Genomic DNA, 22,257 nt, shown 5'->3' with positions numbered 1-22,257 from the left:
ATTAGGAGAATAGGCAAGAAAGTAGCAAATGAAACACAATGTTGGAAAATGCATGGTCATGCGCTTTGGTAGAAGAAATAAATGTGCAGACTATTTTCTAAACGGAGAGAAAATCCAGTAACTGAAATACAGAGTGACTTGGGAGTCCTTGTGCAGAACACCCTAAAGGTTAACTTGCAGGTTGAGTTAGTGGTGAGGAAGGCAAATGCAATGTTAGCATTCATTTCAAGAGGTCTAGAATACAAGAGCAGGGATGTGATGCTGAGGCTTTATAAGGCACTGGTGAGGCCTCACCTTGAGTATCGTGAACAGTTTTGGGCCCCTCATGGGCCCTAAGAAAAGATGTGCTGACATTGGAGAGGGTCCAGAGGAGGTTCACAAGGATGATTCTGGGAATGAGAGGGTTATCATACGAGGAATGTTTGATGGCTCTGGATCTGTACTCGCTGGAATTTAGAAGGATGGGGATCTCAATGAAACCTTTCGAACGTTAAAAGGCCTAGACAGAGTAGATGTGGAAAGAATGTTTCCTATGGTGGGGAAGTCCAGGACAAGAGGGCACAGCTTCAGGATAGAGTGACGTCTATTTAAAACAGAGATGGGAGAAATTTCTTTGGCCAGAGGGTGGTGAATTTGTGGAATTTGTTACCACAGACAGCTGTGGAGGCCAGGTCGTTGGGTGTATTTAAGGCAGAGATAGATAGGTTCTCGATTGGACACAACGTCAAAAGTTACAGGGAGAAGGCTGGGGTGTGGGGCTGAGGAGGGGAGAAAAGGATCACCCATGATTGAATGGTGGAACAGACTCGATGGGCCAAATGGCCTAATTCTGCTCCTATGTCTCATGGTCTTATTACAGAGGAGGAGGTGGTTGCTGTCTGGAGGCATATTAGTGTGGATAAATCCTCAGGGTCTGACAAGATGTTTCATCAGGCAAGTTGCAGGGGCCTTGACAGATATTTAAAACACCCTTCTGTCTGGTAGGTCTGTCTCTATGCAATTTTATAGAGTTGTTCAAAGAAGATAACGGGAAAGTTGATGAAAGCAAGGCAGTGGATGTTGCCCACATGAACTTTAGCAAGGCCTTTGACAAGGTCCTGCATAACACCATAAGATATTGGAGCTGAATTAGGCCATTTGACCCATTGAGTCTGCTCAGCCATTTCATCATGGCTGATCCAATCTTCCTCTCAACCCCAATCTCCTCCCTTCTCCCCATATCCCTTCATGTCCTGACCAATCAAGAATCAATCAACTCTCAAGCTAAAGAAATTCCTCATCTCCATTCTAGAAGAACCCCCATCTATTCTGAGGCATCAGAGGTTGGTCAAGAAGGTTCAGCCACTCGGCATTCAAGGTGAGATGGTAAACTGGTTTAGCCATTGGCTCTGTGGGACATGCCAGAGAGTGGTAGTCGATGTTTGCCTCTCTGACTAGAGGCCAGTGACTAGTGGAGTGCCGCAGGGTTCAGTCCTGGGCCCATATTTGTTTGCCATCTATATAAATAATCTGGATGATAATGTAGTTAACTGAGTCAGCAAATTTGCGGATGACACCAAGACTGGCGATGTAGTGGACAACGAGGAAGACTATCAAAGCTTGCAGCGGGATCTGCACCAGTGGAAAAATGGGCCAAAAAATGGCAGATGATTGCAAGATATTGCACTTTGGTGGGACCAACCAGGGTAGATCTTACATAGTGATTGGTAGGGCACTGAGGAGTGTGGTGGAATAAAGACATTTGGGAATTCAGGTCCATATTTCATTGAAAGTGGCGGCACAGATAGATAGGGTCATAAAGCTTTTAGCACGTAGGCCTTCATAAATCAAAGTATTGAGTTCAATGGACGGGTTGTTATATTGAAGTTGTATAAGATGTTGGTGAGGCCTAATTTGGAGTATTCTGTACAGTTCTAGTCACCTACCAACAGGAAAGGTTGAAAGTGTACTAAGAAAATTTACAAAGAATATTTACAAAGATGTTGCTGGAGGACCGGAGTTATAAGGAGAGATTGAATAGGTTAGGACTTTATTTCTTGAACATAGAAAATTGAAGGGAAAATTTGATATTGTACAAAATTATGAGGGGTATAGATAGGGTAAATGCAAGTAGGCTTTTTCCACTGAGGTTGGGTGGGACTACAACTAGAGGTCATGGGTAAAAGGGGAAAGGTGAAAAGTTTAAGGGGAACATGAAGGGAAACTTCTTCACTCAGAGGGTTGCGAGGGTGTAGAATGAACTGCCACCACAAGTGGTGCATGCAAGCTCGATTTCAACATTTAAGAGAAATTTGCAGAGAAGTCTGGGTGCAGTTCAGCATGGCCCACAAAAATTGAACAAAATGGATCAGGCACATTGACCCCCAAATCCCTCCTCGCCCACAAAGAACAAACAAAATGGAACAGACACAGCAACCGCCAAATACTCATAGTCATACTTTATTGATCCCGGGGAAAATTGGTTTTCGTTACAGTTGCACCATAAATAATTAAATAGTAATAAACCATAAATAATTAAATAGTAATATGTAAATTATGCCAGGAAATAAGTCCAGGACCAGCCTATTGGCTCAGGGTGTCTGACCTTCCAAGGGAGGAGATGTAAAGTTTGATGGCCACAGGCAGGAATGACGCTCTGTGTTGCATCTCGGTGGAATGAGTCTCTGGCTGAATGTACTCCTGTGCCCAACCAGTACATTATGTAGTGGATGGGAGACATTGTCCAAGATGGCATGCAACTTGGATAGCATCCTCTTTTCAGACACCACCGTGAGAGAGTCCAGTTCCATCCCCACAACATCACTGGCCTTACGAATGAGTTTGTTGATTCTGTTGGTGTCTGCTACCCTCAGCCTGCTGCCCCAGCACACAACAGCAAACATGATCGCACTGGCCACCACAGATTCGTAGAACAACCTCAGCATCATCCGACAGATGTTAAAGGACCTCAGTCTCCTCAGGAAATAGAGACGGCTCTGACCCTTCTTGTAGACGGCCTCAGTGTTCTTTGACCAGTCCAGTTTATTGTCAATTCGTATCTCCAGGTATTTGTAATCCTCCACCATGTCCACACTGACCTCCTGGATGAAAACAGGGATTCTGTGGAAATCCCTACTCCTGCGTAAAAAAAAAATGAACAAAACAGTCAGGCACATCGACCCCCAAATCCCTCCTCGCCCACAAAAAACGAACAAAATGGATTAGGCATAATGACCCCCAAATCCACCTCCCCACACAAAAAATACCAGAAGATTGGGCAAAAATACACAAAATATGAAAACTATAAGACTGAAAGAACGATTTTATAGTCCAAGCCCAGGTTCAAAATGCAGAAACAAACCTAGGGAACATTGTCCAGGCCCAGCGCCAGACCTTTCCATCTACGCTACAGAGCGATCAAAAAACAGGCAGCTGGCACTCTCCCTCTGCACTCAGTTCGATGCTTCAATCGCCCTCATCACTTTAGTTGGCAAACAATGGAAACTGTAATTGGCAAAATGGGGTCAAACATTGGCTCAATCGCCATCCTGCAGGCTCCTCACCACGAGGTTGACTCACACTGTCTGTGCCTCCCAGAATCTCAGAAACTGCAGAGTACTAAAACATCCAGACAGCAAAACACAGTCTCAGCAGTTCCAGAATTACAACCAAGACGAGAAACAAATGTAAGAGAAGTAAAACAGGTGGTTCCATCATCCAGACAGAAGATGTCAATCAAAGGAACGTTGTACACAGGTGCCATCTCATGTCTTGCCTCCTTTAATAACCTGCGGTAAATCCCATCGGGCCCTGGGGACTTAATCTCATTACTACTCATTAGGAGGCCCAACACTTTCTCCTCCTTGTCCTCTAAATACCCTAACATATTTATACATTCAGCACTGATCTTCTGGTTTTCCATACTTTTTTCCTTGGTAAATACTGAAGCAAAGTACTCATTAAGTAGCACTTAAAATGCTGGAGGAGCTCAGCAGGCCAGGCAGCATCGATGAAAAAGAGTACAGTCAACATTTCAGGCTGAGACCCTTCAGCGGGACTGAAGAAAAAATGCTGAGGAGTCGATTTAAAAGGTGAGGGAGGGGAAAGAGAAACACAGAGTGATAGGTGAAAACTGAGGAGTAGGGTATGAATTAAAGAACTGGGAAGTAAATTGATAAAAGAGACAGAAGGCCATGGAAGAATGCCATTGGATCCTCAACTTCCTAACTGGAAGACTACAATCTGTGCAGATTGGTGATAACATGTCCTCCTCGCTGACAATCAACACTGGTGTGCTTAGCCCACTGCTCTGTTCTCTATATGCACATGACTGTGTGGGTAGGCATAACTCAAATACCATCTATAAATTTGCTGACGATACCACCATTGTTGGTAGAATTTCAGGTGGTGACGAAAGTGCGTACAGGAGTGAGATATGCCAACTAGTGGAGAGGTGCTGCAGTTGATTGTGGACCTCAGGAAGGGTAAGATGAAAGAACACATACCAATCCTCATAGAGGGATCAGAAGTGGAGAGAGTGAGCAGTTTCAAGTTCCTGGGTGTCAAAATCTCTGAGGATCTAACCTGGTCCCAGCATATTGATGCAGATATAAAGAAGTCAAGACAGCAACTATACTTCATTAGGAGTTTGAAGAGATTTGGCATGTCAACAGATACACTCAAAAACTTTTATAGATGTACTGTGGAGAGCAGTCTGACAGGCTGCATCACGGTCTGGTATGGGGGGAGGGGGCTACTGCACAGGACTGACAGAAGCTGCCGAGGGCTGTAAATTTAATTGGCTAAATGTTGGGTACTAGCCTACAAAGTACCCAGGACATCTTTAGGGAGCGGTGTCTCAGAAAGGCAGCGTACATTATTAAGGACGTCCAGTACCCAGGGCATGCCTTTTTCTCAATGTTACCATCAGGTAGGAGGTACAGAAGCCTGAAGGCACACACTCAGCAATTCAGGAACAGTTTCTTCCCTTCTGCCATCAGATTCCTAAATGGACATTGAACTCATATAACCATATAACAATTACAGCACAGAAACAAGCCATCTCGGCCCTTCTAGTCTGTGCCGAACTCTTACTCTCAGCTAGTTCCACCAACTTGCACTCAGCCCATAAACCTCCATTCCTATCCTGTCCATATATCTATCCAACTTAACTTTAAACGACAACATCGAACCTGCCTCAACCACTTTTGCTGGAAGCTCATTCCACACAGCTACCATTCTCTGAGTAAAGAAGTTTCCCCTCATGATACCCCTAAACTTTTGCCCTTTAACTCTCAACTCAAGTCCTCTTGTTTGAATCTCCCCATTCTCAATGGAAAAAGCCTATCCACGTCAACTCTATCAATCCCTCTCATAATTTTAATCACCTCTATCAAGTCCCCCCTCAACCTTCTACGCTCCGAAGAATAAAGACCTAACTTGTTCAACCTTTCTCTGTAATTTAGGAGATGAAACCCAGGCAACATTTTAGTAAGCCTCCTCTGTACTCTCTCAATTTTATTGACATCTTTCCTATAATTTGGTGACCAGAACTGTACACAGTACTCCAAATTTGGCCTTACCGATGCCTTATACAATTTCAACATTACATCCCAACTCCTATACTCAATGCTCTGATTAATAAAGGCCAGCATACCAAAAGCTTTCTTCACCGCTCTATCCACATGAGATTCCACCTTCAGGGAACCATGCACCATTATTCCTAGATCCCTCTGTTCTACAGCATTCTTCAATGCCCTACCATTTACCACGTGTGTCCTATTTTGATTGGACCTACCAAAATGTAGCACCTCACATTTTTCAGCATTAAACTCCATCTGACATCTTTCAGCCCACTCTTCTAACTGGCCTAAATCTCTCTGCAAGCTTTGAAAACCTACTTCATTATCCACAACGCCACCTATCTTAGTATCATCTGCATACTTACTCATCCAATTTACCACCCCATCATCCAAATCATTAATATATATGACAAACAACATTGGACCCAGTACAGATCCCTGAGGCACACCGCTACACACTGTTTTCCAACCTGACGCACAGTTATCCACCACTACTCTCTGGCGTCTCCCATCTAGCCACTGCTGAATCCATTTTACTACTTCGATATTAATGCCTAATGATTGAGCCTTCCTAACTAACCTTCCGTGTGGAACCTTGTCAAAGGCCTTACTGAAGTCCATATAGACAACATCCACCTCTTTACCCTCGTCAACTTTCCTAGTAACATCATCAAAAAATTCAGTAAGATTTGTCAAACATGACCTTCCACGCACAATTCCATGTTGACTGTTCCTAATCAGATCCTGTCTATCCAGATAATTATATATACCATTTCTAAGAATACTTTCCATCAATTTACCCACCACTGACGTCAAACTCACAGGCCGATAATTGCCAGGTTTACTCTTAGAACCCCTTTTAAGCAATGGAAGCACATGAGCAATACGCCAATCCTCCGGCACCATCCCCGTTTCTAATGACTTTTGAAATATTTCTGTCAGTGCCCCTGCTATTCCATACTAACTTCCCTCAAGGTCCTAGGGAATATCTTGTCCGGACCCAGAGACTTATCCACTTTTATATTCCTTAAAAGCGCCAGTACTTCCTCTTCTTTAATTGTCATACTTTCCATAACTACCCTTCTTGTTTCCTTTACCTTACACAATTCAATATGCTTCTCCTTAGTGAATACCGAAGAAAAGAAATTGTTCAAAATCTCCCCCGTCTCTTTTGGCTCCGCACATAGCCGTCCACTTTGATTCTCCAAGGGACTAATTTTATCCCTTACTATCCTTTTGCTATTAACATAACCGTAGAAACCCTTTGGATTTATTTTCACCTTACTTGCCAAAGCAGCCTTGTATCTTCTTCAAAGTTGCTGATGAACGCAGCAGGCCAAGCAGCATCTATAGGAAGAGGTGCAGTCGACGTTTCAGGCCGAGACCCTTCGTCCATCGGCAGAATTCCTGTTGTTCTTGTATCTTCTTTTAGCTTTTCTAATTTCTTTCTTAAGATTCTTTTTACATTCTTTATATTCCTCGAGCACCTCATTAACTCCAAGCTGCCTATATTTATTGAAGATTCCTCTCTTTTTCCGAACCAAGTTTCCAATATCCCTTGAAAACCATGGTTCTCTCAAACTTTTAACCTTTCCTTTCAACCTAACAGGAACATAAAGATCCTGTACCCTTAAAATTTCACCTTTAAATGACCTCCATTTAAAACTACTCATGAAAACTACTTCACATTTTTTATATATATTCTGTTTTTTGCACGTTTTTTAATCTATTCAATATACATATACTGTAATTTATTTCTTATTTATTTCTTATATATTATGTATTGTATTGAACTGCTGCTGCTAAGTTAACAAATTCTGCGACACATGCCGGTGATAATAAACTTGATTCTGATTCTGATTCTGAAAGAAACAGGGAGGAGCACCAGAGGAGGCGAGAGGCAGGCAAGGAGAGAGGGAATAGGGGATTGGGAATGGTGAAAGATTGGGGGTTCGGACGGGGGCACACTGCCAGAAGTTCAAGAAATCGATGTTCATGTCATCAGGCTACCCAGATGGAATATATAGTGCTGTTCCCCCAGCCTAAGTGTGGCTTCATCATGACATATGTCTAGACATATCAGAAATGGAATTAAAAAAGGTAACCACTGGGAGATCCCACTTTTTCAGGTGGTTGGAGCATAGGTGTTCAGCAAAGTGGTCTCCTGATCTATGTCGGGTCTCACCGATATACAGGAGGCCTCACCAGGAGCACCAAACACAGTAAATGACCCCAATAGACCCACAAGTGAAGTCACCTCACCTGGAAGGACCATTCAGGGCCCTGAATGGTAGTGAGGGAGAAGGTGTAGGGGCAAGTGTAGTACTTGTTCCGCTTGCAATGATAAGTGCCGGGAGGGGGATCAGTGGGGAGGGACGAATAGACAAGGGAGTCATGTAGAGAGTGATCCCTGTGGAAAGCAGAAACTTGGGGGAGGGGAAGATGGTGGGATCTTGTTGGAGATGGCAGAAGTTTCAGAGAATTATGTTCTGAAATGCAGAGACTGGTGGGGTGATAGGTGGGGACAAGAGGAACCCTATCCCTCGTAGGGTGGCGAGAGGACGGGATAAGTGCAGTCGTGTGTGAAATGGAAGAAATGCAGTTGAGAGCAGCATTGATGGTAGAGGAAGGGAAGACCCTTTCTTTAAAAACGGAGGACATCATTTTCATTCTAGAATGAAAAGCCCCAACCTGAGAGCAGCTGCAGCGGAGGCGGAAGAAATGCGAGAAGGGGGTGGTGTTCTTACAAGTAGGAAGAGGTATAGCTGTGAGAGTCCGTGGGTTTACAATAGATATCAGTGGGTAAGCTGTCCCTGGAGGTAGAGACAATGAGATTGAAAAAGGAGAGGGAAGTGTTGGAAATGGACCAGGTAAATTAGAGGGCAGGGTGGAAGTTGGAGGCAAAGTGGATGAAATTGATGAGTTCAGCATGGGTGTAGGAAGCAGCACCAATGCAGTCATCAATATAGTGTAGGAAAAGTGCGGGACGGTCACCAGTGTAGGTTTGGAACATAGACTGTTCCACGTAGCTGACGAACAGGCAGGCAAAGCTGGGATCTATGTGAGTGCCCATGGCTACCCCTTTTCTCTGAAGGAAGTGGGAGGACCCAAAGGAGAAATTATTTAGAGTGAGGACAAGTTCCACTAGGTGGAGGATTGTGGTAGTGGTGGTGAACTGGTTGGGTCTGGTGTCCAGAAAGAAACGGAGAGCTTTGATGCTTTCCTGGTGGGGGATGGAAGTGCATAGGGACTGGACATCCATGGTAAAAATAAGATGATGGGGGCCAGGGAACGGGAAATAATTGAGAAGATCAAGAGCTGGTGGAGCAATGACATCGGTGCCGGACCTGGGAGCAGAGATTCCTGGGTTCGAAACCAGTTGGATCCGCTCCCGAATACGCTTTCCATCTGTGCCGGGTTGAGTGTCGAGATCGCAACTCGACCTCATAAAATAAAAAGGAAAAGTAATGTGAAAATGTCTGTGTGAGGAGTGGTGCACCACACAGTCTCTCTCTCTCTCTGCGCCCTGTAAAAGCCATGGAAAAGACATCATCACGGACGCACGCACGCACACACACACACAGGGACACGCCAAAAAAAAAGAAAAAAGATCAAGAGTGTGTGAAGTGTCACCTATGTCGATGGGAAGGGACTGAACTTGGGGGGATAAAACAGAGTCAAGGTATGCAGATATGAGTTCATTGGGGCAGAAACAAGCTGAAACAAAGGGTCTACCTGGACAAGCGGGTTTGTAGATTTTGGGTAGGAAGTAGAAACAGGAAGCACAGGTGACGGGAACTATGAGGTTGGTGGCAGTGGATGGGAGTTCCCCAGAGTCAATAGGTTGGTAACGGTGTGAGAGACAATGGCCTCGTGTTCCTTAATGGGCTGCTGTTCGAGGGGTAAGTAAGGGGAGGTGTCTGAGAGTTGTCGTTGGGCCTCAGCAAGGTACAGGTCAGACTACTACAGCACCCCCGCTATCTGAATTAGATGGTGAGGTTAGGATTAGCGTGGAGGGAGTGGAGAGCAGAGAGTTTGGAAGGGGTGAGGTTGGAATAGGAGAGAGGAGTTTTGAAGTTTAGACGGTTGATGTCCCATTGGCAGTTGGCAATGAAAAGGTCAGAACAGGCAGAAGACCAAGGCGGAGTGTTCAGGAAGAGGAGGAGGGTTGAAGACAGGAGGAGGGTCATCAGTGCGGGGTGGGGAGTCCTTGCCAAAGAAGTAAGTTCGGAGACAGAGACAGCAGAAGAAGAGCGCAGCATAGTGACGGGCATGGAACTCACTAAGGTGTGGGCACAGGGGGACAAAGGTGAGGTCATTAATGCTACTCATTAGGTACCTCTCACACTCTCCACATTCAAGCGAGATCAGTGCTGAGTGATTGGTTGATCACTCAGATTGATGGGTGTTTATTGCATTATCCTAACCCAAAGATTTTAGCATGAGAGTTTAAAATAATGTTTAATAAAAACTCAAAGCTCAAAGTAAATTTATTATGAACATACATATAGGTCACCATATACAACTTTGAGATTCATTTTCTTGCAGGCATTCACAGTAAGTACAAAGAAACATGATAGAATCAATGAAAAACTACACACAAAGACAATCAATGTGCAAAAGACAACAAATTGTGCAATTAGAAAAAAGGAAAAAAAAGAAATAGTATTGAGAACATGAGTTGTAGAGTCATGGATTTCTACATGGATCTTAGCAAGGCATTTGACAAGGTCCCCCACGAGAGACTCATCTAGAAAGTTATGAGGCATGGGATCAGTGGAACCTTAGCTGTTTGGATAAAAAGTTGGCTTAAAGGAAGAAAGCAGAGGGTAGTAGCGGAAGGAAAGTATTCTGCCTGGAGGTCAGCGACTAGTGGAGTGCTGCAAGGATCTGTCCTGGGACCCCTGTTCTTTGTGATTTTTATAAATGGCCTGGATGAAGAAGCGGAAGGATGGGTGAGTAAGTTTGTGGATGACACAAAGATTGGAGGAGTTGTGGATGGATCGGTAGGTTGTCGAAGGTTACAAGAGGATATAGACAGGACGCAAAGTTGGGCAGAAAGGTGGCAGGTGGAGTTCAATCCGGATAAGTGTGAGGTGATGCATTTTGGAAGGACAAACCAGAAGGCTAAGTATAGGATTAATGGTTACTTAGGAGTGTGGATGAACAGAGGGGCCTTGGGGTTCAAATCCATACATCCCTCAAGGTCGCTGCACAGGTTGATAGGATAGTTAAGAAGGCCTATGGGATGCTAGGCTTCATTAATAGGGGGATTGAGTTCAAGAGTAGAGAGGTCATGTTGCAACTCTACAAATCTCTGGTGAGACCACACTCAGAGTATAGTGTTCAGTTCAGGTCACCTCATTAGAGGAAGGATGTGGAAGCTATGGAGAGAGTGCAGAGAAGATTTACCAGGATGTTGCCTGGATTGGAAAACAAGTCTTATGAGGCAAGGTTAGCAGAGCTGGGACTTTTCTCTTTGGAGCATAGAAGGATGAGAGGGGACTTGATAGAGGTCTACAAGATTATGAGAGGCATCGATAGGGTGGATAGCCAGTGCCTGTTTCCCAGAGCACGAATAGCAAACACCAGAGGGCACATGTACAAAGTTAAGGGAGGGAAGTTTAGGGGAGACATCAGGGGTAAGTTTTTTACACAGATGGTTGTGGGTGCCTGGAATGACTTGCCCGGGATGATGGTGGAGGCTAAAACATTAGGGGTATTTAAGAGCCTTTTGGACAGGCGCATGGATGAAAGAAAAATAGAGGGTTACGGAGTAGTGTGAGTTTAGTACTTTTTTTAAAGGAATATATCGGTCGGCACAACATCGAGGGCCGAAGGACCTGTACTGTGCTGTAGTATTCTAGTGTCTAGTTATTGAAAGTGAATCCATTCAGTCCTTGAAGTGAGTGGAGTTATCAACTCTCATTCAAGAGACAGATGACTGTGGGGTAATAACTATTCCTGAATCTGGTGGTGTGGGGGAATGATAGCACTTCTCCTTTTACATGTTTTTACCTTAATTATTTGTATGTTCCAATCATTCTTTGGTCTGTATGCTGTTAAGTGTTAATGGACAAGTGTAGTCTTTCCGGTCTGGTTTGTTGTCAGTGAAAATTCTTCCAGGTGATTGACTGTTCATCCAGCCTGCTGACAAGGCAGCGTCTGACTGAACTGATGCCTGGCACCAGTCCTTACCACAGAAATTTGTTAAATCAAATTCTAAACCGTTTAATAAAATGTGACATTTCTTTCAGGATCTGAGTTTGTGCCTTCATCCCTTTTTCACTAACCTATATGATGGCAATTTTTTTTATTTGTTCCTTTTTCAGATTAGAGCTAGAATCATGAACTAATGTGAATTGAACAGGGATTTGTTTATTTTTGGACCTTGATCTTATTTACACTGTGTGGATAACTATACGTGTTAAATGTGATAGAAGATATTTGCATGGCGCACTGTAGCATCTGTGAAAAAAATAACATGACAACCCTAAATAGTCAGATGTTATGCTTCTGGAATAAAACTGAAAAATTCTTTCTTGCTGTAAAATGTTCTTGATTTCTAAATATGTATATAGGCTTATTTTTAATGCAGAATAATTTTAAACTGTGATGGTTAATAAGTGGATACTTCCATCTTCTTCTGAGTTAATGTGCCCTCTTTGTAGATAGTAATATTCTGATTGGATCTATTGAGATTTATTTTCTCATGGTATGATTTTATTTTTGTAGGAACGAACGGGAGGGAATTCCAGCCAATTTGATCCAGCACCTAGATATGTGTGTGGAAATTCCACAGTATGGGATCATCCGGTCGCTCAATGTCCATGTGAGTGGAGCTTTGCTCATGTGGGAGTACAAACGGCAGCAGATGATGAAGCAGCATGCGAGACTGTAAAATTGCCAATGTACAGATGTGAAAATTAAGAGAGCCATCTCTTGTTAATACGCCTTTTTCCACAGACAGTAAATCAATAATTCTATGCTGCTATGAATGCACAGCTATGAAAAAAGCCTCTAATTCCCTGGAAGATCTGGTGAAAATAGTGTTTATCAAAAACTGGCAGCAGACGATGATGCCGACAAGCTTTTGGCTGCTTTGGACCTGATTGGACATCTTGTGTCTTTTTGACATTTATGTATAAATAAGAATATGTCTATTTTTTGTTAATGCATACAATGTTTCCTTTTGTACAAGAACTTGGGAACCGTAGTGAACTGCTCAGCCAATTGCTATCTCATCTCCATTTACTCACAGATACAACTTCCCTTTCTTCCCTTTGCAAATAAATTCATCTGCCTCAGCTTTGCACTTCCGGTTGAATGAACTGCATTTTCGTGGAAACTAGTGATCCGCTGGAGTAACTCAGTGAATGGAGCAGTATTTGTGGGCGGAAAAGGAATTGTCAACATTTCTGGTTAAAACCCTACCTCAGTGAAGTTGGATATCTGGTCTCCTTTTGCATGTACCTGGAGATTTAGTCCCGTAGTATGAATGTTGGCCATGACCTCTGCTCAGATCAGAACCTTTCCTTCGTCAATGATCTAAGTTGTATCTTCTAGACATCCTCTTCAAGCACAATTAACCAAGGAATTATTGACTACAGTCCTTTAAATAGAATGGAAGTGCAGAAGATGTTTCCAATAGTGTGAGAATCTAGGGCCAGAGGGCACAGCCTCAGAATAGAAGGATGTCCCTTTAGAAAAGAGATGAGGAGGAGATTTCTTTAGCCAGGTCGTGGTGAATCTGTGGAATTCATTGCCACAGACAGCTATGGAGGCCGAGTCATTGAGTAAATTTAAAGCAAAGGTTGATAGTTTCTTGATTAGTAGCAAGGACAATGGGGTAGAGAGGGAAAATAGATCAGCCGTGATGGAATTGTGGACCAGACTCAATGGGCTGCATGGCCTGGTTCTGCTCATGTGTCTTATGATCTATCAATACCTGACATGTAGAATGTGTTTTCAAGAGGTTAGGTAATTGCAAAACACTTCAGCTTTCAGGGATGGAGTTGAAACCAGTGCATATTGGTGGGATGATAATGAGGTCAGTTTAAGAGATTTTAGTACAAATAGAATCCGTTAATAGACCTACATACAAAATGTACAGCCTTATCTGTTATCCAGAACCATACTGCCGAAGTCTCCTGCAAACAAAAGATGCCCAGTCAGTCAGTAGCACTGTGCCACACACTAACTGTGATGGCGCCACTATGTGTAAGGATGCCCAGCAAGATCCCACAAGGACCTGTGAGATAACTAACCAAATTTATACTTGCAGCATTGTTTCAAAGAGAAAAGGTTGTCGCAATCACCGGGAGAGATCTCATCCTCCAACCACTGCTGGCTCTTTCACTTTCACCTATGAAGTCCGAATAATATTAGATGATGCATTCAGTTTGTAATGGTGCCTGGAAGGCAGGTGCACCATAGATCCTAGTGATCTGAAGCTACACTCTTCAGGTTAGAAGACCTAGGATCCACTGTCAACTGGGGCATTACAATGGACCTCGACTTCTCTGCTCTGGAGTCAGTAGATGTAATGAGGAAATGGTGGCTTCCTTGTGACTGAAATCATGAGGATCTTCACAAAGATTAATCAGGATCTGCTTATTTATATATATATTTCTATTTTAATTTATAGTCTATTTTTATTACTGCACTGTACTGTGCTGCAAAACCACATGTACTTAGTGACCGCTTTATTAGGTACACTTGTACACCTGCTCGTTAATGTAAATATCTAATCAGCCAATCATGTGGCAGTAGACATGGTCAGGAATTTCAGTTGTTGTTCAGAACATGTGTCAGAATGGGAAAGTGACTTTCTCCGTGGGTGCATGTTTCAGTATCTCAGAATCTGCTGGTCTCCTGGGATTTTCATGCTAACAGTCTCTAGAGTTTACAGAGAACGGTGTGAAAAAGAAAAAAGTATCCAGTGAGCAGATCTTTGGGCGAAAACACCTTATTAATGAGAGAGGTGAGAGGAGAATGGCCAGACTGTTTCAAGCTGACAAGGTGACAGTAATTTGAATAACCATGAGCTGCAACAGTGGTGTGGAAAAGAGCATCTCTAAATGTACAACACATCAAACCTCGAAGTGGCAGCAGCAGAAAAGCACTAAAATACACTTGAAGGTCACTTTATTGGGCACAGGATAACAATCAGTGATAATAAACCTGATTCTGATTCAGGACAGCAGGTCTGTGGAGGCAAAAGGTAGAAGTAGACCACAGAAAATGAAGGGTAACACAGGGGGAAGGGTTAGAGTAGGTTAGAAGGTAGGCACATTATCATGGGCCGAAGGGCCTGTAGTGTGCTGTAATGTTCTATCTTCTAATTCAGGCCATGATCCTGTATCAGAAGAGAGAAGGTTGGGGAATAGAGGCTGGTGGATGATAGGTGGAATCAGACACAGAGGTGATTGTGGCAACCAGGTGGGGAGAGATAGGTAAGAGTGAGAAATCCAAGTCTTCCAGAATTCAGGAGGAACTAGATCGTAATTTAGATTCAGAGATTCATATTCATATTTATTTATTTGTAACGTGTATATCAAAATATACAGTGAAATGCATCATCTGCATTAACCTAAGGATGTGCTGGGACAGTCCACAAATGTCACCACATGTTCAGGCAACATGTTCAGCAGAACAACGCAAGTAACAACAGGAACAGGAAAGGTGCAATCACACTGATGGGACTGTACTCCAGACACCCTGATAGCCACCAAGACGTTGAGGAAAAGATATGTAATCAGATTAAGGAAATGTGTAAGAATAATAAGGATGTAGTCATGGGGAAATTTCAACTTCCCTAATATAAACTGGGATTTCCTGAGTGCGAGGGGTTTAGATGGAGCAGAATTTATTAAGTGTATCCAGGAAGCTTTATTAAATCAATATGTAGATGGTCCAACGAGAGGAGGGGCTGTGCTGGACCTGGTGTTGCATAATGACTCTAGCCAGGCAACTGACCTTTTAGTGGGTGAACAGTTAGGGAAAAGACCATAAAATATGAGAGCAGAATTAGGTCATCTGGCCCTTCAAGTCTGCTCCACCATTCAACCATGGCTGATCCTTTTTTTCTATCTCCTCCTCAACCCCAGTTTCCGGCCTTTGATGCCATATCCAATCAATAACCTATCAATCTCTGCCTTAAATACACCTAACAACCTGGCCTCCGCAGCTGCATGTGGCAACAAATTCCACAAATTCACCACCCTTTGGCTAAAGAAATTTCTCTGCATCTCTGTTTTGAAAGGGTGCCCCACTATCCTGAGGCGACGCCCTCTTGTCCTAGACTCTCCCACCATGGGAAACATCCTTACCACATCTACTCTGTCTAGGCCTTTCAACATTCAAAGGGTTTCAATGAGATCCCCCCTCATCCTTCTGAATTCCAGGGAGTACACACCCAGAGCCATCAAACGTTCCTCGTATGATAACCCTTTCATTCCTGGAATCGCGGGGCCCAAAACTGTTCACAATACTCAAGGTGAGGCCTCACCAGTGCCTTATAAAGCCTCAGTATCACATCCTTGCTCTTGTATTCTAGACCTCTTGAAATGAAGGCTAGCATGGCATTTGCCTCCCTCACCACCAACTCAATCTGCAAGTTAACCTTTAGGGTGTTCTGCACAAGGATTCCCAAGTCCCTCTGCATCTTAGATTCCTGGATTTTTCCCCATTTAGAAAATAGTCCGCACATTTACTTCTACTACCAAATGTGACCATGCATTTTCCAACATTGCATTTCATTTACCACTTTCTTGCCCATTTTCCTAATCTGTCTAAGTCCTTCTGCAGCCTACCTATTTCCACAACAATACCTGCCCCTCCACCTATCTTCATATTATCTGCAAACTTGGCAACAAGGCCATCTGTTCCATCATCTAAATCATTTATATACAGCATAAAAAGAAGTGGTCCCAACACCGACCCTTGAAGAACACTACTACTCACTGGCAGCCAACCAGAAAAGGAGCCTTTTATTCCCACTTGCTGCCTCCTACCACTCAGCCAATGCTCTAACTATGTTAGTAGCTTTCCTGTAATACTAAGGGCTCTTAACACATGAGGCACCTTGTCAAAGGCCTTCTGAAAGTCCAAATATACAACATTCACTGCATCCCCTTTATCTATCCTACTTGTAATCTCCTTAAAAATTCCAGCAGGTTCATCAGGCAGGATTTTTCCTGAGGAAACCATGCTGACTTTGTCCTATCTTGTCCTGTGTCACCGAGTACTCCATCACCTCATCCTTATCAATTAACTCTACACAACATCTTCCCAAGCACTGAGGTCAGGCTAACTGGTCTGTAATTTCCTTTCTGCTGCCTTTCTTCTTTCTTAAAGAGTGGAGTGACATTTGCAATTTTCCAGTCCTCTGACACCATAACAGAGTCCAATGAATTTTGAAAGATCATTTCTAATGCTACCACAATCTCTAACGCTTTCTCTTTCAGAACCCTGGGGTGCAGTTCCTCTGGTCCAGGTGACTTATGTGCCTTTAGGTCTTTCAGCTTTTTGAACACCTCTCTTTTAACAGTACCTGCACCCACTTCTCTTCCTTCACATGCTACAACATCTGGCATACAGCTAGTGTCTTCCACAGTGAAGACTGATGCAAAATACTCATATAGTTCATCAGCCATCTCCTTGTCCCCCATTATTATTTCTCCTGCCTCATTTTCTAACAGTCCTATATCCACTCTCATTTCTCTTTTATTTTTAACATACTTGAAAAAAACTTTTACAATTCACTTTGATATTATTTGCTAGCTTGCTTTCATATTTCATCTTTTCCCTTCTAATGATTCTTTTAGTTGTTCTCTGTAGGTTTTTAAAAACTTCCCAATCCTCTGTCTTCCCAATCCTCAATCTTCCCACTAATTTTTGCTTTGTTGTATGCCCTTTCTTTTGCTTTTACAGTGGCTTTGGAAAAGAGACCACAACTCCTTAACTTTCAGGATAGCTATAGACAAGAATAGGTATGATCCTTGTGGGAGAGTTTAAATTCGAGTAGGGCAAATTACAAGGACATTAAACAGGAACTAAGGAACATTAATGGTCAAGAAGGAAAAGGAAAAGTGTGTAAAGCTTCAGAAGTTGGGATCAAAATAAGCACATGAGGAGTATAAAGAAACCAGAAAAGAACTGAAGAAGGGAGTTAGGAAAACCACAAGGGGCAATGAAATGTCCTTGCTAAGTACGATTAAGTTAAGGTGAGGGCCAAGGCATTCTATACATACATCAAGAGCAAGAAAATAACTAGGGATAGGGTGGGACCACTCAAAGATAAAGAGGATAACATTTGCTTGGATGCAGAGAATATGAATGAGGTACTTAATGAGCACTTTGCTTCAGTATTCACCAAGGGAAAGGACCAGGAGATCAGTGCTGAGTGTTTAAATATGTTAGGGCATTTAGAGGTCAAGGAGGAGGAAGTCTTGAGCCTCCTAATGAGTATTACGGTGGAGAAGTCCCCAGGGCCTGATGGGATTTACCCCAGGTTATTGAAGGAGGCAAGAGACAAGCTTGCTGGGCCCTTGACCAGTATCTTTGTGTCTTCTCTAGCCACAGACGAGATCCGGAGAACTGGGAAATGGATAATGTTGTAACTCTATTTAAGAAAGGAACAAGGGAAAATCCTGGGAACTATAGACCAGGGAGTCTCATGTCAGTTGCAGGGAAATTGCTGGAGAAAGTTTTTAGGGATAGGATATATGAACATTTGGAAACCCCACACCTAATTAGGGAGAGTCAGCATGGCTTTGTGCAAGGCAGGTTGTGCCTTACCAACTTGATTACGATTTTTCACAAGGCAACAAGAGGGATGGGTGAAGGTAAGGCAGTGGATGTTGTCTTCATGGATTTTAGTAAAGTGTTTGATGAAGTCACTAATGGGAGGCTGATCCAGAAGATTAAGATGCATGGGGTCTGTGGCAAATTGGCTGTTTGGAATCAGAACAGATTTGCACATAGATGACAGAGGGTGGTGATTGAAGGGGCTTATTCTAGCTGGAGATCTATAATTAGTGGAGTTCTACAGAGATCTGTGCTTGGATTTCTGCTGTTTGTGATTTATATAAATGACCTGGATGAAAATGTAGATGGGTGGGTTAGTAAATATGTAGATAATATCAAGATTGATGGAGTTGTGGATGGCGTAGAAGACTGGCAAAGAATACAGTGTGATATAGATCTGTTGCAGATATGGGCTGAGAAATGGCAGATGGAGTTTAACCCAGATAATGTGAGGTGTTGCACATCGGTAGGGCGAATGCAAGGAAACAGTACACTGTTAAGGGCAAGATCCTTAACAGTGTTGCTGAGCAGACAGATCCTGGGGTCCAAGTTCATTTCTCCTTGAAAATGGCTACACAGGTTGATAAGGTGTTTGAGAAGGCTTATGGAATGCTTGTTTTTATTATTCGAGGCATTGAGTTCAAAAGTCAGGAGGTTATGTTGCAACTTTATAAAACTCTGGCCAGGCCATGTCTGGAGTTTTGCTTACAGTTCTAGTCTCCCCACTATAGGAAGGATGTTGAGGCATTGGAGAGAGTGCAGAAAAGGTTTAACAGGACGCTGCCTGGTTTAGAGGGCATGTGCTATTGCAAAAGGGTGGATAAACTTGGGTTGTTTTCTCTGGAGCCCCAAAGGCTGAGGGGAGATCTGATAGAGGCTTACAACTTATGAGAGACAGAGATAGAGTGGACAGAGGTATCTGTTTCCCAGGGTTGAGATGTCTAATACCAGAGGGCATGCATTAAATATGAGAGGGTGTAGGTTCAAGAGAGATGTAAGGGGAAGTTTTTCCACTCAGAGAGTCATGGATGCCTGGAATGTGCTGCCTGGTATGGTGGTAGAAGAAAATACATTAGAGGCTTTTAAGAGATGTTTGGATAGACCAATAGATGTAAGAAAGAAGGAGGGATATGGACATTTTGTAGCTAGATGGGATTAGTGTTTGGGAGTTTTTGATTTGCTTTTTAGCTGGTTAGGCACAACATTGTGGGCTGAAAGGCCTCTTCCTGTCCTGTACTGTTCTATGTTCCACCAAAAACAGCAAAATAGACCACTTTCCTCCAATTTACCCACCCACTCATACACACAGATACGCCTCCAACTCCAGTACAGATCACCCTCTGGGCCTTTGACTATCATTTCTTGGCCCCAGAGTCTTGGGGGGGGGGGTGGCCTAGGAGCTGGGGCCAAAATCTCTGGCCCTCTGTGGCAACAAATTCTACAGATTCACCACCTTCTGGCTGAAAGATTTCTCATCTTACTTCTAGAGGGACATCCCTTTATTTTGAAGCTCTGCCCTCGAAAGCCCAGACTTTGCTACTGATGGAGGTAATGTGTCCATTCTATCCAGTTCTTTCTGTGATACACTCTCCCAATTTCTCATGAGATCAACAATTAGGACCGGTCATGAAGCTACTCATCCACAGGCTGTCCTCAGGTAAGAAATGGGTTCCATCTTACAAGCATCCAGAAATTGATTTTGTCCACATGTTTGAATATATACACACATCTGTCAATAGATGAGCCATACCTCCATAGTATTATAATGAATGGCATCAAAAACACATTAGACTGATAAGAAGGAACAATTTCTAAAGGTGGGGAGAGTGTAGAAACAAACTCTGAACTTTTCAATTTAATATAATGGCATCTCTTTTATATATAGAGGCTGTCCATAAGTTGGTCATTTGTAACTCCCTGGATTTCCTTGGTTAGTAGTAGAGGAGAGGGAAAATAAGTCAGCCTTGATCGAATGATGGAACAGATTGACGGGCAGATTGGCCTCATTTTGCTCCTCCATCTTATAGGATTATGTTTTATCCTGACATAGAACATGGAATAGTACAGCACAGTACAGGCCCTTCAGCCCACAATGTTGTGCCGATCCTTAAACCCTGCCTCCCATATAACCCCACACCTTAAATTCCTCCATATACCTGTCTAGTAGTCTCTTAAATTTCACTAGTGTATCTGCCTCCACCACTGACTCAGGCAGTGCATTCCACGCACCAACCACTCTCTGAGTTAAAACCTTCCACTAATATCCCCCTTGAACTTCACACCCCTTACCTTAAAACCATGTCCTCTTGTATTGAGTAGTGGTGTCCTGGGGAAGAGGCGCTGTCTGTCCACTCTATCTATTCCTCTTAATATGTTGTATACCTCTATCATGTCTTCTCTCATCCTCCTTCTCTCCGAAGAGTAAAGCCCTAGCTCCCTTAATCTCTGATCATAATGCATACTCCCTAAACCAGGCAGCATCCTGTTAAATCTCCTTTGTACGCTTTCCAATGCTTCCACATCCTTCCCATAGTGAGGCGACAGAACTGGACACAGTAGACCAAGTGTGGATTAACCAGAGTTCCACAGAGATGCATCATTACCTCGCGACTCTTAAACTCTATCCCTCGACTTATGAAAGCTAACACCCCATAAGCTTTCTTAACTACCGTATCTACCTGTGAGGCAACTTTCAGGGATCTGTGGACATGCACCCCCAGATCCCTCTGCTCCTCCACACCACCAGGATCCTGCCATTTAGTTTGTACTCTGCCTTGGAGTTTGTCCTTCCAAAGTGTACCACCTCACACTTCTCCAGGTTGAACTCCATCTGCCACTTCTCAGCCCACTTCTGCATCTTATCAATGTTTCTCTGCAATCTTCAACAATCCTCTGCACTATCCACAACACCACCAACCTTTGTGTCATCTGCAAACTTGCCAACCCACCCTTCTACCCCCACACCCAGCTCGTTAATAAAAATCATGAAAAGTAGAGGTCCCAGAACCGATCCTTGTGGGACACCACTAGTCACAACCCTCCAATCCGAATGTACTCCCTCCACCATGACACTCTGCTTTCTGCAGGCAAGCCAATTCTGAATCCACCTGGCCAAACTTCCCTCGATCCCATGCCTTCTGACCTTCTGAATAAGCCTACCATGTGGAACCTTGTCAAATGCCTTACTAAGATCCATGTAGATCACATCCACTGCATTACCCTCATCTATATGCCTGGTCACCTCCTCAAAGAACTCTATCATGTGGACATGGATATAATGAATTTTCTTTTGGTAACAGGAACAGTATTTCAGATTTGTGGTATCCAGGGATGAAGTGTGTTGGGAGACCAGACTATACAAAAGCTTCCAGATGAGCAATTTAGTGACAGGTGAAGCCATTGCTGAAGACTCATAAAGCTGTTCTGATGTTTGGAAAGGAAGTGATAAATAGCCAGGCTAATCCACACACAGTTATACTGTAAGTACCAAAGGAAAACAAGTGATCATTGCCCTCTGCCGCTTTAGAAACACTTCAAAAATAGTCCCCAGCTAGAACATGTTCACCTGAATATGCCCTGTAAGAAAGATGGCTCAGCAAAGGTGAAAGATTACTGTTGGAAACGAGAATTGCTTGGAAATGTAGCTTGAATTTTCTGTATTTCCTGTATTTCCCCAGAGAAATTAAAGATGAAAGATTAGTTGTTTTTGTCACATGTACATCAAAACATTGAAATGAAGAGTGAAATGCATTGTTCTTGTGTCAACGACCAACACAGTCCAAGTATTCTGTTGGGGGCAGCCCGCAAGTGCCGCCACACTTCCAGTGCCAACATAGCATGGCCACAAATGCCAACATAGCATGCCCATAAATGACGAGCCCTAATC

General features: G+C 43.3%; 1 protein-coding gene across 1 annotated transcript in view; it reads left to right on the top strand.

Annotated features, from left to right (window-relative positions):
* Nucleotides 1–22,042, top strand: part of tarbp1 (TAR (HIV-1) RNA binding protein 1) — a 400,954-nt gene extending 378,912 nt beyond the window's left edge. Inside the window, 1 exon segment of the mRNA XM_063057295.1 lies at nt 12,297–22,042. Within this exon segment, the coding sequence (XP_062913365.1) occupies nt 12,297–12,462 (166 nt within the window). The 3' untranslated portion in view covers nt 12,463–22,042.
* The last annotated feature ends 215 nt before the right edge of the window (nt 22,043–22,257 follow it).

The sequence above is a fragment of the Mobula hypostoma genome, chromosome 8 (genome assembly GCF_963921235.1).
Source record: "Mobula hypostoma chromosome 8, sMobHyp1.1, whole genome shotgun sequence".
Lineage (NCBI taxonomy): Eukaryota > Metazoa > Chordata > Chondrichthyes > Myliobatiformes > Myliobatidae > Mobula > Mobula hypostoma.
The sequence above is the reverse complement of the archived record's forward strand: the minus strand, read 5'-3'. Positions and strand labels throughout refer to the sequence as shown.